Here is a 15,193-nt window from a genome sequence, read left to right as displayed (position 1 = left end):
ACGTGGTCAAGAAAACTGAAAAGCTTTAAGGGGGACAGAGGTTCACCTGGCTAACAACAGGGTTCAGAAATGATGGAGCTGTTCTTGTTTTAAACCAGCCCTGAAGCTATTCACACTTCCCCCAGTCTTCTCGGACCAAACACAACGACAACAACAACAAAAGTGGCCAGTTTTAGCCCGTGAAAAACTAAACTGTGAGGAAAAGAGACGTTAACTCCATCATTCTCGGTCACTGTTGTGTGGGATTCAACGGTCGAGAGGAGTGCTCACCCAGACCACGTTAACCGAAATGCAAATGAAGTTAGCTAGCCTGCTTGCTGCTTACTTAACCCGCTTTCTGTCACGACACACACTGTTTATCTGTGTGTTAGTGGAGCTGGTGAGAGGGGTAAAAGTGCCTCCCCCTCCTCCTCCTGCCTCTCCCCTGGTGAATCGGTTTATGTTTAACACGACTCTAACGGGAGATTAAATAAACGACCACAGTCCGTTTAACCCCCACCTCCTCCTCCTCCTCTTCTCCTCCTCCTCACCTCATTCGCCTTTGCTATTAACTTGGCTAAACATGGCGAACGACAACATGACACTTCACTCTCCGCTCACCGAGAGCGCCTAACGTTGCCGCTGTTTGGTGTGTTCTCCTGCCCGCCCGTTAGGGGGGCAGCTCAGGCTTCAAGCTTCAACAAACTGCCGTTTTTAAGTCCCTTCAGCCCAAGTCATGTGATTTGTAACGTAACCCGACCGGAAAACACCGACAACCATCGCCGCCAATGCTGCGCTTTAGAGGAGCAGAGCAGCTGCGAGGGCAACGGACACGAATCCCGGTAACAACAACAACAAACACGGCGAAGTCCGCGGATTAAGCCGGAGGAAAGGTACGGGTCTTTAACAGCTACACCGTCTGTCGTTTGGACAACTAAATGTGTACATTGTAACCTCGGTTTCTACATCTTAATTTGCTCGAAGTTTGATCATTTTATTCGGTGACCACCCCCTCCTACCCCCCTCCGTGTCTCTGTGTGTGTGTGTGCGTGCGCGCGTACGTGTGTATGTGTGACCGTTTGCTGAGGCGCCGTTTATTACTATTTTTTGCACTTCGTGTCCTTCTCAGCCATTTCAGAGCCGACGTGACGCCTTTAGCCCCGCGCTGGAGGCTAGAGGAGCCGAATTAGGACATGGCTACTTTGTGCAGCAGTAGCAGACCACGCGTTAACCTTAACCACCCATGTTCGTGTTTCGTTTCTGACGGCTTCGTTTCTGTTTGCTAGCAGAGAGAAGGAGGAGGAGGGAGGGGGGGGAGGAGGGCGCCTTGCTACGGAAGTGGTCTCTCTCTCTCTGCGGGAGATCGCTCCTCTCCACGTGTCTTTACTGGAGGCGGCGCTTATTTACAACCCCGGCAGTCTGGACCCAAATGCTGGTGCTGCATGAGGGTTTTGGTGTGTGTCCAGTTTTTTTCCAAAAAAAAAAGCATGTTAGTGTTCAGATCACCCAAACTGAGAGAGCCAGAGAGTGTGTTCAGTGTGCTGCTGAGTTTGTGCTAAGATGCTTTTGGGAAACCCAGCCCTGCTGGTTAGTAGGGGCGGTGGTGGTGGTGGGTATGAAGTAACTCGCTCATTACCACATGCATACGTCATGGGTGCTTTTCTGAGTACTTAGCTACTACTTAGAAGTAAAATTGGTGAGGTGGGAGAGTCTGATGTCTGCTCACCGGACTGCTTCTGAACATTTGGTCGCTGTACATATTCTGCATGGCGGCACTTTTGGTGCTAATTCATTTTCACAGCATCTTACACTTGAAACTAATGTGAGTGTAGTATTAGGAGTCATGCCCAAGGACTTTTATCTGTGGTCGGCATCGTGTCCATGTTAGGAGGGAAATGAACGGCGTTGTGAATAATCACCTCTTTAGTCATCAACTGTGTATATGTTTTGTTCTGTGCTCACCCCTCTCTCTCTCTCAAATGTCACTGGAGCCTCTGAGTTAGAAGATTATTAAGTTGAAGTGGAAGCTTGAGTGATTACATACATGCTAGATACACACCTGGCACTTGGATCCCATTTGCAAGAATCAGAATTAGTTTTAAATTACATTTGGTGAGGAAAAAGTTGCATACTTTTGACCGTAAGGACACAATTAATATCTATATAATGTCTAATATAAACAAATCAATATAATATTTCATAACAGTTTTCAACATATAAAAAAATCCACGTACCCTACAACAAGATTGGCCATTAGATGCGAAAAAGCTGATTAGCAGCTAAATGTCAGTTAGCCTAGAAATACTGTTGTAGAAACTAGCTGGTTAGCATCTGCTTAGCCATTGACTTTTTCAGTTGAACCTCAACAAGCCTAATGGAGCCAATTAATCGTACGACACATCCTGCTGTATGAAAAACTGCATCCTGACCGAGCTCCTGGTCGTTCAGGGCCTCCAAGCCACATGAAACAGCCTCCTCTACTACCATTCAATAACCAGATCCATATAGACAATTACTGGGTTTCCTTATTTTCTCTGTACTTCTATGTACTTCTGCTGTTTTTGTGAGGAAAGGAATGAACTTTTTCCTCACTTACATTGTAGTTTCTAGACTAATACTTTTTGATGATCAATTTCATTCTGTCATTCGGTTTATTTAACCTTTTGGCGAGGCACTGTTTATTAGACTACTGTTTTCTTCCACTTTGTGTCCTTTTTCTTTTTTCTTTTAGAGCTGGTGTGATGTGTTTTAGAATTGGTTTGAAGACTAAAGCTGAAAAGCTGAATTGGGGCATGGCTACTTTGTGTATCAGTGGCTGTAACCAGATTAATTCAGCCAGTTACTGAAGTAAAGAAGAAGAAGAAGAAGATACTGAACTTTTTCCACACTAATTGTGAATCCTGATCTTTTTGGGGTTGATTTAATTAATAAATGTTATGTTCCTTTAGCAAGTATTCTGCTGTAACCTTTGAGCATGCGCATTTTAGACTAAGAAGAAAAGAAAAAAGACAAAACAAATAGCACCTAACAAACGGCAGTTCCTGTGCAGTTATATTGGCAACTAAACTCTCAGGGTTTGGAGTGTTGGATCAGATACTTTTTACATTCTCTTTTTGTTTTACTTTTTTAACTTTTATTTGAGTCTTAAGTCTTAAGTGGATGCTCTGCCCACTTTGGAGTAATTTTGCATGTTGTAGTAACTACACAGATGTCAATTTTCCATCAGGTTTACATAAAATGCATTTGTGTATACATTGAAAGATCCTATATGTACAGAATTGTAAAAAAAACTGTTTTAAACACTGCTTCTTATTTTGTGTCCCTTATGGAATGCTTCCATATGCAGACGTAGAGCTGCCTGACATTGCTGCCTCCTGCAGATGTTTGCCTGCGGGTGCATACGTTATACAGAATGGATGTGGAGCTATTTCTCACATTCCTATAGAAAGGTGCGGGAGCCTGTGCAATGTCATGAGTAACGCTAATCATGTGACATGCATGGCTGTGGGTCCATGTTGACCTCCAGGGTCAAGGCACGAGCGGCCAGAGTAGCCACCGTAGCTGCTACTTTCATTATCTTAGATTAGGCCTTACGAAGCCTCACACGTCAGATGCTCAGTCCAGAGTTGTTCAAAGGTCGAACATTGACCTGTTGCTCTTGGAGATAGGGTGCTACGTTGATGCTTGCAGTATTGGGCAAGAAATCCTTTTTTTTTTTTTTAAGCCTATAGAAAAGCTTTGGAAATTCAATTGTTTATGTGGACCATTACCAAAGCAGAAGGCCTTAAACGTCTGCTTTGCAAATAATTTCATCATTGTTTTGGACAAATCCCCCTTTTTGCCAAGAAGGAGAATTATTCATAATGCAGTGTAGCTTAATGTTCAGGTGATACAGGACTATAGGCATCTTCCACTATCTTCTGAAATTAGCTCACTCTTGGAGGCAGAGTACTATCCATAGCCCCTTCTACACTTGCACATTTACCTGGTAATTAACCAGAAAGGGCTTAAGCAGTGTACCTTCATGAGACCCGGCCCAAAATTCTGGAAATTGCCAGAAGGCTTCGGTCTGAACAGAAGATGATTCATGACCAGTACATAGTGATGTCTAAAATACAGCCATCGAAGTGGATTTATGGGACAGTTTAGTTGAGCAGGTTTCATGTGTGAAAACGTCTGCTTGTAACTCCTAAATGAAGGAGCTGTCCACTGTTCATGCTGTGGACGTCACACCTTGTTTACCCAGAATTTCTTGGCAAGTATGGACGTGTGCATCCTGGTTACATACTGTTCAAAGGCTACACTTGTAAATGCAAGTGCAATGCCAGATGGTTAACCGTAAAGGTAACCTGGTAATTTCCTAAGGATTAAATGTGAAAGAGGCATTTAGAAAACGAGTGGTAGACTAGAGGTAGTCCTACGACAGGTTTTATATACCAGAGGGTTGGAGCTTTGGCACGGTTTGGTGATTTTGCAAACATGCCAGCTTAACCCGTTAGTTAACTGAGGAGTTGAATTAGTTGGGATCATCAGACAGTGCTGGCCTCCAGCCCTCAGTTTGATCAGGTTGTTAGGAACCCTGGAAAGAGGGTGTAAAAGTGTAACATTCTGTAAATTTCACACACATACACACACATGATATCTTCCAGGATATTCCTCCATAGCAAGAGCCCCTGGTGGAATGAGAAATGATTGAAAGACAGAAATGAGATTAAGAATACCTCATTGTTACTGCCTCAGAAAAGCAACCAAAAGGTCAGATTCTAGGGCTTAAAGGTGGGTGTCATGGAGCTGAATCTGTCTAATCCCCCCCTCCGAAGGATCACAGTACTACTCAGCATTAGTGCACTGTTGCGCCCTGCGGTCAGAATTCAGGTTCGAGCAGCCGCTGTGAGCCGTCCAGAAGGTGCTCAGCAATGCTGCGTAACCAGTACCCTTGAAAAGGTGTGTCTAAAGTTTTTTTGGACCGTCAACCTCCATGATTGGTGTTTGGCTAGCGGTGTTAAACTGTAAACAACTTCACGTGATAAATAATATAATATAATAGAGAGAGCAAGATTGTCCTTTGCATTGTAAAGAAGCGGCAAATCTAATAAAACATCAAACAGTTTGTCATGTTTGAAATGTTTTTCAATTCAGTCACGAAAACCCAAATCCCCCTCGTCTAAATATAGCTAGAGCATCGACTCTCACCCCTCCCTGGTTTTCCCGCCCGTCCCCTCGTATCCCCTCGAGAAAAGTGGCCGGGGAGAGTTCCGGCAGCTTTTGCGTGTGGGTCAATATGAAAGATCCCGCTCCATCCCATTTTCCCGTGCAGAGCAAACATCCTGACATGCAGCTGTCTCAGCGTGGCCTGAGCTTCATTAAACCTCATGTAGGCCATAGGCAAAAACAGTTACTGTTAAACTTAAACTCTTTCAAATTGTAGAGACCCATTTTTTAATATATTGAATTATAACACACTATTGGGTTCTAGGAAATTGTCCCGGGTTGAGAATGTTCTGCTATTTGAATGGTATTTATCTTTAAATATACTTGTGTCTGCTAAGCTAAGTTTGTGTGCGTGTGTGTGTGTGGGTGTGTGTACTGAAAAGGCCTTCTCCAGTGCTGGCTTTTTTTTTTTTTCTCCTTTTTGTGGTTCATTGTGGTCTGCAGTAGACAGGAAGTTGACTGTCATCTCTGCCCCCCCTCTGTGTAGGTGGAAGTATGGAGCTGGCCAACCATGGTCTTATCCTCCTGCAGCAGCTCAACGCACAGAGGGAGTTCGGCTTCCTGTGTGACTGCACAGTTGCCATTGGTGACGTCTTTTTTAAAGCACACAAAGCTGTGCTGGCCGCCTTCTCCAACTACTTCAGAATGTTATTTATTCACCAGGACAGGTAAAAATACACAAGATTTCACGCTTATTACTGAAAAGTGATCCCGATGATAAATACTGATATCTGATAAATGTATTTATTGGCTTAAATAAGTCACAGGTAAAGCAGCTCTAATATTAGTTGTCTGTGGTTTTGTTTAGTGCAGCAAAACAGTGTTGTGGGTGTTCAAAGCTAAGTTGACATTTTTATTTATAGCAGACAGGATGCTTGTACACACTCTTAAAAATAAAGGTGCTTCAAAGGCTGTAAAAAAAACCCATTTTGGTTCTATAAAGAACCAAAGAGTATGAAAAACCTTCAGACTTGTAAAGGTTCATCACACACATCTCTCACACAAAAGCAGTTCTTTATGGAACCAAAAATGGTTCTTTCATGGCAGTGCAAAAAAAAGTTTTTTTTTTGTTTTTTTTTTGTGTTACCTAGGGATGTCCCGATTCAATCCCATGAATTGGGATTGGGGCCATATTGTAATGGATTGGGTATCGGCTATTTTAATACCAATCCAGTTCCGAGCACCAACTAGTGCCCTCAAGGCACCATACACAGACATTGTTGCCCAGCCGTGTAACTAGTGTTAGCGAATTATTAAACTTTCTTGCATGTTATCTGATGTATATATTATATTATAGAATATAATATTGCATATATAACATCTTGCTATGAGGTGTTCGATTAAGATTGGATCTAAGCCCTGAGAGCTAGAAAATCTTTAGGAGCATGGTTAGACCTAAGGTGAAGTCACAATATGTGTTAGTAAATTAATGTTAAAAGTGTTAGTAATGGTAATTGTGTTTCGTAGAGCTGGTTTTCCTCATGTACATGTGTTGCGTTATGTTCTCTAGCGACTGTGTCCGCCTGAAGCCTGCAGACATCCAGCCTGATATCTTCAGCTACCTCCTCAACCTGATGTACACTGGCAAACTGGCACCACAGTTAATAGACCCGGCCCGGCTAGAGCAGGGGGTAAAGTTCTTGCACGCCTATCCCCTCATCCAGGAGGCCAGTCTGGCTAGCCAAGCAGCCTTCTCTCATCCTGAACCCAACATTCGCCTTTCCACTTCTCTTTATGGCATTCAGATATCAGACCAACAAGGGACGACGTCCAGCAGGCTCTCGTCCAGGAGGCAATCTTCGCCTGTTGACTCCGATGGCGCGGGTATAGTTGATGCAAAGTTCTCTACCACGAGTGCGTCGTTCTTGCAGTCAGGGTCTGTGTCCAGACTTCAGTCTGAGATGGAAGTAGAGGCATCATCAAGCCATGTTCAGTTTGGTAGAGAGGGGTGTGAGGTGGATACCCCGGCCAGTGAGGCTCTGTCTGCTTCAGTCAGTGCCAACAGCAACACCATTCTTCATGTGAAGCCCAGCATCATGAGGAGAAGTTCTTCGTTTAGAAAGCACTACACGTGCCATATGTGTGGTAGTCGCTTCAACCAGCGAGCAGCTCTGCGGGAGCACCTCCTCTGGCATGCGCAGGCTGTGCCCCCTCTTGTTGTGGAAGCAGGAGGTGCAACTTCCCCCATAATGCCTGGAGGAGCCGCCACACCCGAGGTTGAGGAAGTTCTTACGGGTGTCGGGGCTGCCGCAGCCACCCCTATCATGGTGGACATGGTCAGCGATAGTGAACAGCCCCTTGCGGGCGCTAAAGTCTCTCCGCGTGCCGAAATGGCTGTGGCGGTCCCCACAACTGTGGCAGCGAGTTTATGCGCAGCCCAGCCCCAGGCGGACACGCCTCCTCCGTCTGATATAGCCGACATCGACAACCTGGAGGGTGCAGCGGATGTGGAGCGAGAGGTCAAGAGGAGAAAGTATGAGTGCTCCACCTGCGGACGCAAGTTCATCCAGAAGAGCCACTGGCGGGAGCACATGTACATCCACACAGGCAAGCCGTACCGCTGCAGTGCCTGCGGAAAGAGCTTCTGCCGGGCCAACCAGGCCGCGCGCCACGTCTGCCTGAGCCAGGGGGCAGAGCCGGCATACACCATGGTAGACCGGCAGAGCATGGAGCTATGCGCGGCTGACGACTCCAGCCAGATGGAGGCGCTGTTTCTCGGCTCCTCGGGAAGACCCTATAAGTGTAACGTGTGTGAAATGACCTTCTCCAACCCCAACGAAGTCATTAAGCATCAGTGCTTCAACCAAGGCACACTCTCTGACGGGAGTGTTTTGGGAATCGGGGTCAGCGGAATAAATAGTGACAAAGCGGCCAAAGATGAGGGTTCCGATTCATCCAGTGGTGGACCGCTGGTAACAGCCATCAAAACGGAAGAGGTTTTAGTGGAATAACACCATGCGCCCTGTAATTATTCTCTTTGTTTGTCCCCAAAATGTGTCACTTCTTAGGGGGTTCTTCTGCTTGATTAAGCTAACGAAGTAGATGGGGGAAAATGAGTTACATGCATGTTGTAGGAGACGTTTTCTACTGAACCTATGGGTTTTCTGGCATTATGCGCTCTTGAAAAGCTAAAGCAGGGAATTCAGATGTTTAAACACCACAAAGCTCAAACATACCACAATATGCTTTACTTTTTCGGTCTGATTTTTTTGTTTTGTTTTGGGTTTTTTTTTCTGAATTAGTGTGGCCAATTCTGGCTGTTCACATGTTGAAAGCTGTGGTTTAAGCTTTTCCTCTTTATAACTGCCAACAGGAAGGGGAAGTAGTAAATTGTACTGATCACACTTCTAGTGAGAATGTTGCTGTCACTCTGCATTTCTATCGCTGGGTAGGTTTGATCTGATTAGATTAAAGCCAGGCTTGTGTTCTTAACCCTGTATGATCCTCTCATGCCTGGAATTTCATGACTTTTGCAGCAGTAGGCTAAACGGGATAACTGTCAGTTTTTTTCTATCATTTCCGCAGGCCAAAGTATGTTGTCCCTTATGTTAAATTTCATCTCCCTGTTAAGTAAACCCCTCCACTGTCTCCTCTCTTGGGCAGCTAAGCGCGGTGCTTGCTTGACGCCTTCTGAGGCAAAAGCATTCTACCGGTACCTCAACATGGGTGAACTGGTGTAAAAGAACGATTACAAATTACTTAATTCTATTACTCTATTAATATAAAAAAAGCCACAAAAAAAAAAAACAAACAAAAAAAACCCCATCTGTCACACAGCTGTTCACCGACTGAAGTAGGTGCACAGGTCACAGTCGCAGATTCAAGCTCAGTGCCTCGAGGGCTTCAGGTTATCCTCAAAAGAAAAGGCTTGGAGCATAATTTTTCAGTAAATGCTTAGAAGTAGCAAGTGCAGGATGCTGTTCTGTATGTAAACGAACAAGACCCCGTATGAAACAGAAATTTCAAAGTATATTTTTAAGAAGCGACAAGCTAGTGCAATCAGTCAGTTACTTGAATGCCAATCTGTTACCTGAATGCCAGTTTATTACACAACATGTTGTTTTAATTATGTTGTTTTTTCGTGCCAACTCAACTTGGATGTCTTTTATCTTGGGTTGGCACTTTAGCCAGACAGAATTAGCAGGATATAATAATTGTCAGTAGACATGGCTCTGGATGAAACGGACGCTGGATCTAGAACTGGCGTCAATAAATGTTTACAGATGTGCCATCTTTTTTTTTCCTTCATTAAACATCATTCTCTTTGAACCTGTTACTAAATATGTGTGCGTTGAAGATGTTCCGAGTGATCCTACACGTGCAGAAATATCTCCGCTTGAAGGGAGAATTTACTGTTCTTGTCACGCCACGTCATTCTTGATTTGCCAATCCAATGTTTTGCTTGAAAATGTTTTTAAAGCCCTTATTTTATGAGTTTGGTATAACTTTTCTAATTTTATACACAGTACTATATTTACAAAGGATATTTTATATTGCAAATGTTGTATATTGCAAAATGCATTCAGCGTAGAATATAATCAATTTTAGCATAGCACAAGTGTATGTACATTTGTTGTCTCTGCGTAAATACAGTCTTTATATTCATCTTTTTTTTTTTTTTTCTCATCTGGTTTTAATTGTGTAGTCTGCTGTTGCTTACCGTTTGTTCATTGTTCAGTTAGATTGCCACTGCTGTTAAAGCACTGAGTTCTTTTAGGAACCTGACTACTCTTGATGAAGTCCTGAGCGTAAAGCGAAACGAGGCTGAATAGGTCAACAACTGTCTGGATTGAAACAGGCAGTGGACATTCAGGGCAAAAGATTAATCTCCATTTAATGCCAACAGGACCCAAACACTGAGCCACTCTTCAAATAAACAAGTTATTTACTTTACGTGGCTCTTTTGGAAACAAAAAAGGGGTAACATTTAAGAAAGTAAGTTCATAGTATTGTACTTGTTTTGGGTTTTTTTTTATATTTTAAGTATTATTTCTGCAGCATGTTTCCATGTCCAGTCAGGGGTGCTCTTTTGACCATATCAATAGGGCTGTATGTGAATTGAATTACTACTGAATGGTTGGTCAGAGACTGGGATTTGATGCCATGCTTCTCTTTACTCTTATTTTCCTTTATAATCGCGATTCTTGATGTCTTTTATTGAGTCCTGTTTGTCACGCATGTGTAAAATACCATGTCTTGCTTTTCATTGTTACTGTTAAGTATATGTACATATGCAAATTGTTAATCTATTCTGTTCTGAAATTATGATGTTTTTTGAGGCAGTTCTAGGGAGGGCGTGAAGAAGAACCTCCCCTCCTCAAGCGCACAAACCCCAAAGCGAAGGCAAACAGACAGTATACTGTGATCTCCAGGTCCTCAGGAACGTGAACAATTACTGAAAAAAAGACTTTCGTTGCATTCTGATTGTGAATAATGAACAATAAAACTTTTTTCAGCAAATACAGACTGAATGAATGTGTTTTCCTGTGAGTCAAAGTCCTCATACTGCAGGAAGTGGATACAGTTTTCTAAACAGCAATGATGAAAAGAGAGCAACTTCATTCAATACGATTAAAATTCTAATTTATATTCAAAATCTGTCTACTGCACTTTTTGTAGTAGAAGTTCTAATTTCAGATATCTAACTATAGATAGCTGTGAAATATAGATAACTATATAGATAACAGAATTATTTGCAATTGTAATGATGGGCCCCACTGTCCTTACTTCAGAATCTGAGTGAGAACTGTGTGTTGTGAGAGTAAATGTCTTCTTAGGAACAGTTGGTGAGTAAGGCCGATTCTTTCATTTTAGTGTTTTCTTAAGATAATTCTTAAGTTTTTTTTTCTTAGAAAATCTTTTTGTGAAACTGGCCCCAGCATTACAGCTCTACAAAGATATTCTGACTGGTCATATTGTCAGGATGACATATCCTTAATGTAAATGTAATTAATTAACACTGATTTATCTCATCTCCTCTATAATTCCATTTTAAGCAGATAGATATCTACCCTTATTTTACTAATAAAGTTGTAATTCCAGATACACAATATGGACAAAATTATTTGGACACCTGCTCATTCATCGTTCCTTCCTCTTGCCGCTTTTGTTGGAGTGACTGTCTCTACTGTTTAGGGACATTCAGTAACAACAGCGTTAGTGAGGTCTGGATGTTGGATGATCCCCATTCCCTCCCCATCCCAAACTCATCCCAAAAGAACTGTATGGAGCACCATCCATCAATCCAGAGAATACAGCTCTACTGCTCCACAGCTCAGTGTTCATGTCTATCTACTTCAGAGAGTCCTATTCTATTGACAGTACTTGCTCCACAAGGCCTAGACAAGCTGTGTGAGTGTGTATGTGTGCATTTGCATCTGTGTCACCAATGGCTAAAACTGCAAGTAGCTAAATGCATTCATTAGAGGGGGGTGTCCACAAACATTTGGACATGCGGTGCACCTACACTGGGTCATTTAGCAGCCTTGTGAAGGTATAATCACCCAAACGTCATCAAATACAGGGCTCGTGCAGGACAGGGGCCCTTTAATATATGGAGTGGGTGCGACAGAGATCACGAGCAGTGCTTTACAACGCTAGCTTTATTTGAATGAAATATAGACATGTATCCATACTATTAACAGCTTGTGGAATAAAAAAAAAGGGAAAAGATCATGCTACATAACATCGCCTAATGCTCTCATTGGTTATTTGTTAATATTACAATATTAGGACTTCAGATACATAGGTATACAATTTGTACAAATGTTAAGGAGCTTCACAGTAATATTCTAGAAAAAGCTGAGAAAGGGATGCGCGCTGGGTGTTCGTACGAGCTGTGACAGGAGTACAGAGATTTGGACTATTTTCTAGTTCATCTGTGATTTGCAAAAAAATAAAGCATCTCCTGCCCTGGATCCCGCGCATGCTCTCTGAGTACCCTGTAGGCACGAGGACGACGCACTGCGAGTGGAGAACCAGAGAGACCTCTATGGTGAAATGTTCCTCATGTGAGACTATTAAGGTAGAGACCTTTATATTGCAGTGTTTTCATATATATAGGAATCAGCAGGCTCCTCCTTAATTAATATGGCAGGAGAATCAACATGAAATGAATGAATGACAAACCACACCCACATCCACACCGACTGCCTCCTCTTCTCTGTTTGCTCGTATCTCACATTCAGGGAGGGAAAGAACTGAAAGCATGGCAGGCTAACATAGTCGCTTCAAATGAACTGTTATATTTAAAGCATTTGAGAAGGTGATACTATCATCTTCTGGATGAATAATGTCGTTAGCCTATAATACAGAGCCGATAGACATAAAAACATTACGTTAAGTGTTTTAAATGAGTATCAACAAAATAATTCAAATAAAAAAATAACATGGCGTGCAACTGAAACCAGCCTTGGAGTCAACACCAGATGGCGCCAATGCACTACCTAGTCTCAGTTATATGGCAATGTCGTCGCTGTCATGCAAAAACTTTTTTTTATATTTATTATTTTTTTTAAACATAATTTTAATCTGGTTTGTATTTTGCATTGTGTCCAGATTGTATGATTTTTTTTTTACACTGACTTCTATTGAAAGTCAGGAATCCTTTTTTTCTTTTTCCTGTAAAGTTGCCATGTTGGAGAAGGTTTTTTTTTTGCACAGCAGCGACGATGTGCTGCTCCCATTCTCTCAGTTGAGAAAACAGCCCACATTATGGGTGTCCAGCCTTATTTGCAACCTGCAGTCACATCAACCCTCTGTGCACCCTTTGTCGACAAGACTGGACACCCCTGCTCTACATCAAACTAGTCAAACAATGCCAAGTGCATTTGTATGTGGCTATGGACTGTGAAGGTGTACAGTCTGAGCTTGACCTCTCAGAACATGCACAGGTGCACTGAATTCGTCCTACCGAGCGCTACCGAACAGTGCTATCAGACCTCATATAACACCAATAGATCAGATGCACGGTTCTCTTCTAACAGCTAATCACATAGATTAGGTGAGATCAGTGTTTTAACTGTCATAGTGTGTGGTTCTCAAAGACGAGCAGACTAATAGAAGCTTCACAGTCAGGAAACAAAGTACGCTTTGTATGTACAGTAGGAATGGGAAGGATTATGCTGGCTCTCATTAGTTGTTTGAGTGGTTGGAAATAAAACATAAATTTATGGCCACATGTTTACGGTGGTGTAATACGGCATGTGTGTGTACCATGTTTGTAAAAAACGCAGAGTTTAGACTCTCACATTAGGACAAAGACATCGTTTCAGTGGAGTTTAACACAAAGGGCATGCTTGTGATGGCTGAGAGAATATTTTAGATATAAATACAATATACAAGATGAGGACCCACCTATAAACTCTCTCTCTCACACACACACACACACACACTCTCTCTCGCATACAAACATACACAAAGCTTTCGCGCATGTTCTCTCCATCCAACAGCAGCCCTCGACAACAGGACCATCGGAGTAAAACTGAAAAAGATCGTCACCACAGTGACAAGATGAGTAGCTTCTGGTCCGTGTAGAAAGAATGACAAGTGGTACTGGGTATGTGAAACCCTCAGTGAGGGCCAGGAAAAGAGACATCTCTGCGATTGAACAGTTAATGTAGTGTGACGGGGTGGAGTCTTGGAAAGAGGGATAGATGAATGGATGGACAGATGTCTGGATGGATGAATACAGACAGGAGTGAGACCGGCTTTTTCGTCTCTTGCTCTGATAAAGGCACAGAGCACATCTCTTTGCGTCCTCCGCAAGTAGCTTCTCGGTTCCTGCTTTTCGGAATGCTACGGTTCCCAACAACCACCTCACCAGCATGGAGCCTACGAGACAAGAAAGGGGGAGAAAAGTGCTGAGTATACAAAACACAGTAAACAGTGCTGTGCTGTTGCAGCTGTGACATATACCTCGTCATTTTGTGTGTGTATGTGTGTGTGGGGGGGGGTCATTTTACACTTCAAAAGACTTGGACATATGCAACATATGACTCACTTGGAGGTAAAGTACCTAGGGTACCCTAGAAATACTAGGGTACGCTAATGAAGTATAACATCTCCAAAAAGGCTGTTTATACCTATAGGAGGTACCAGCAAACCTAAGCTAATAATGATATTATTGTATTAACTTTAAAACAAATGAATGAAGTAATACTCAGTTTTCATTCCTGGATACAAAATAACGTGAGTAAGATAAATGGGGCCTCCCAGCAGGATGTCGCTTAGGGCCCCAAAATATTGTCTTATAGTGTCTTTAAAGTGGTAACTTTACAAGCGAATGAAAAACATCCCCTGCCTTTTTGGACACAAAGGGACTGTTGACATTTTCATTTGGTGTAAAAACAGCGGGAACGAACAGTGGTACAAGGTTTTGATTAGGCAGTGACGAAATGCTGGAACTGATGGATATCAATTCATTGTTGAATTTCAGTGGAATAACTTGGCACATCCCACCCCCTAAGCACTGCTCAGTCCAAAGCATATGGAGCAGTGTTGTTCATGTGCTGAGGATATTAACTGTTCATCTATTTGTCTGCCTTAGAAAACGCAAAAGCCCACTCCTATTCATTTTCAGGAAAGTTAAATATGAGCCTGAGCTGGGGGTCTTTCACAAAGCTGGACTCTTCTGTCAGCCAGAAAAGTCAAACCTTGCCAACAGGAGGAAAGGTCGGGGGTCTCCCCGATGGATATTACTCACTGCTGCTGCAGTTATTCAGCCTTCATGGAAATGCTGCTTTGTGCAATACCCACTCTGGATATTCTTGCCTGTCGTGAGTTGCTGTAACACTAACTTAAGCACTCTGAACTGAGACACACCCATTATGGCCTTTCTCACTTTCTCTAATGGCTTGAATTCTCGCTGCTTTGCAATAGGCATCTCCATTTAGGCCAAAGCCGCATTAATATTAGTCTAACTTGAGTTACTTGTCTTTTACTCCCCTGCTCTCTCGACCCTCTACCTTCTGCTTGTCTCCTCCCTCTTTCCCCTTTCAATGTT

At 42.8% G+C, this 15,193-nt stretch overlaps 2 protein-coding genes across 6 annotated transcripts in view; one reads left to right on the top strand and one right to left on the bottom strand.

Annotated features, from left to right (window-relative positions):
- The first annotated feature begins 527 nt into the window (after positions 1-527).
- Positions 528-10,624, top strand: zbtb2b (zinc finger and BTB domain containing 2b). Its single transcript, XM_072697503.1, has 3 exons — positions 528-872; positions 5,678-5,858; positions 6,701-10,624. Exons 2-3 carry the CDS (start codon positions 5,686-5,688, stop codon positions 8,139-8,141), a joined length of 1,614 nt encoding a protein of 537 aa, XP_072553604.1. The 5' UTR covers positions 528-872; positions 5,678-5,685; the 3' UTR covers positions 8,142-10,624.
- A 1,150-nt stretch (positions 10,625-11,774) lies between these two features.
- Positions 11,775-15,193, bottom strand: part of akap12b (A kinase (PRKA) anchor protein 12b) — a 70,353-nt gene continuing 66,934 nt past the window's right edge. For all 5 annotated transcript variants that reach the window (XM_072685503.1, XM_072685510.1, XM_072685520.1 and 2 more), the window contains one exon: positions 11,775-14,022. The gene's annotated coding sequence lies outside the window, so the exon portion shown is untranslated. The remainder of the gene's footprint in view (positions 14,023-15,193) is intronic.

The sequence above is a fragment of the Salminus brasiliensis genome, chromosome 1 (genome assembly GCF_030463535.1).
Source record: "Salminus brasiliensis chromosome 1, fSalBra1.hap2, whole genome shotgun sequence".
NCBI lineage: Eukaryota > Metazoa > Chordata > Actinopteri > Characiformes > Bryconidae > Salminus > Salminus brasiliensis.
The sequence above is the reverse complement of the archived record's forward strand: the minus strand, read 5'-3'. Positions and strand labels throughout refer to the sequence as shown.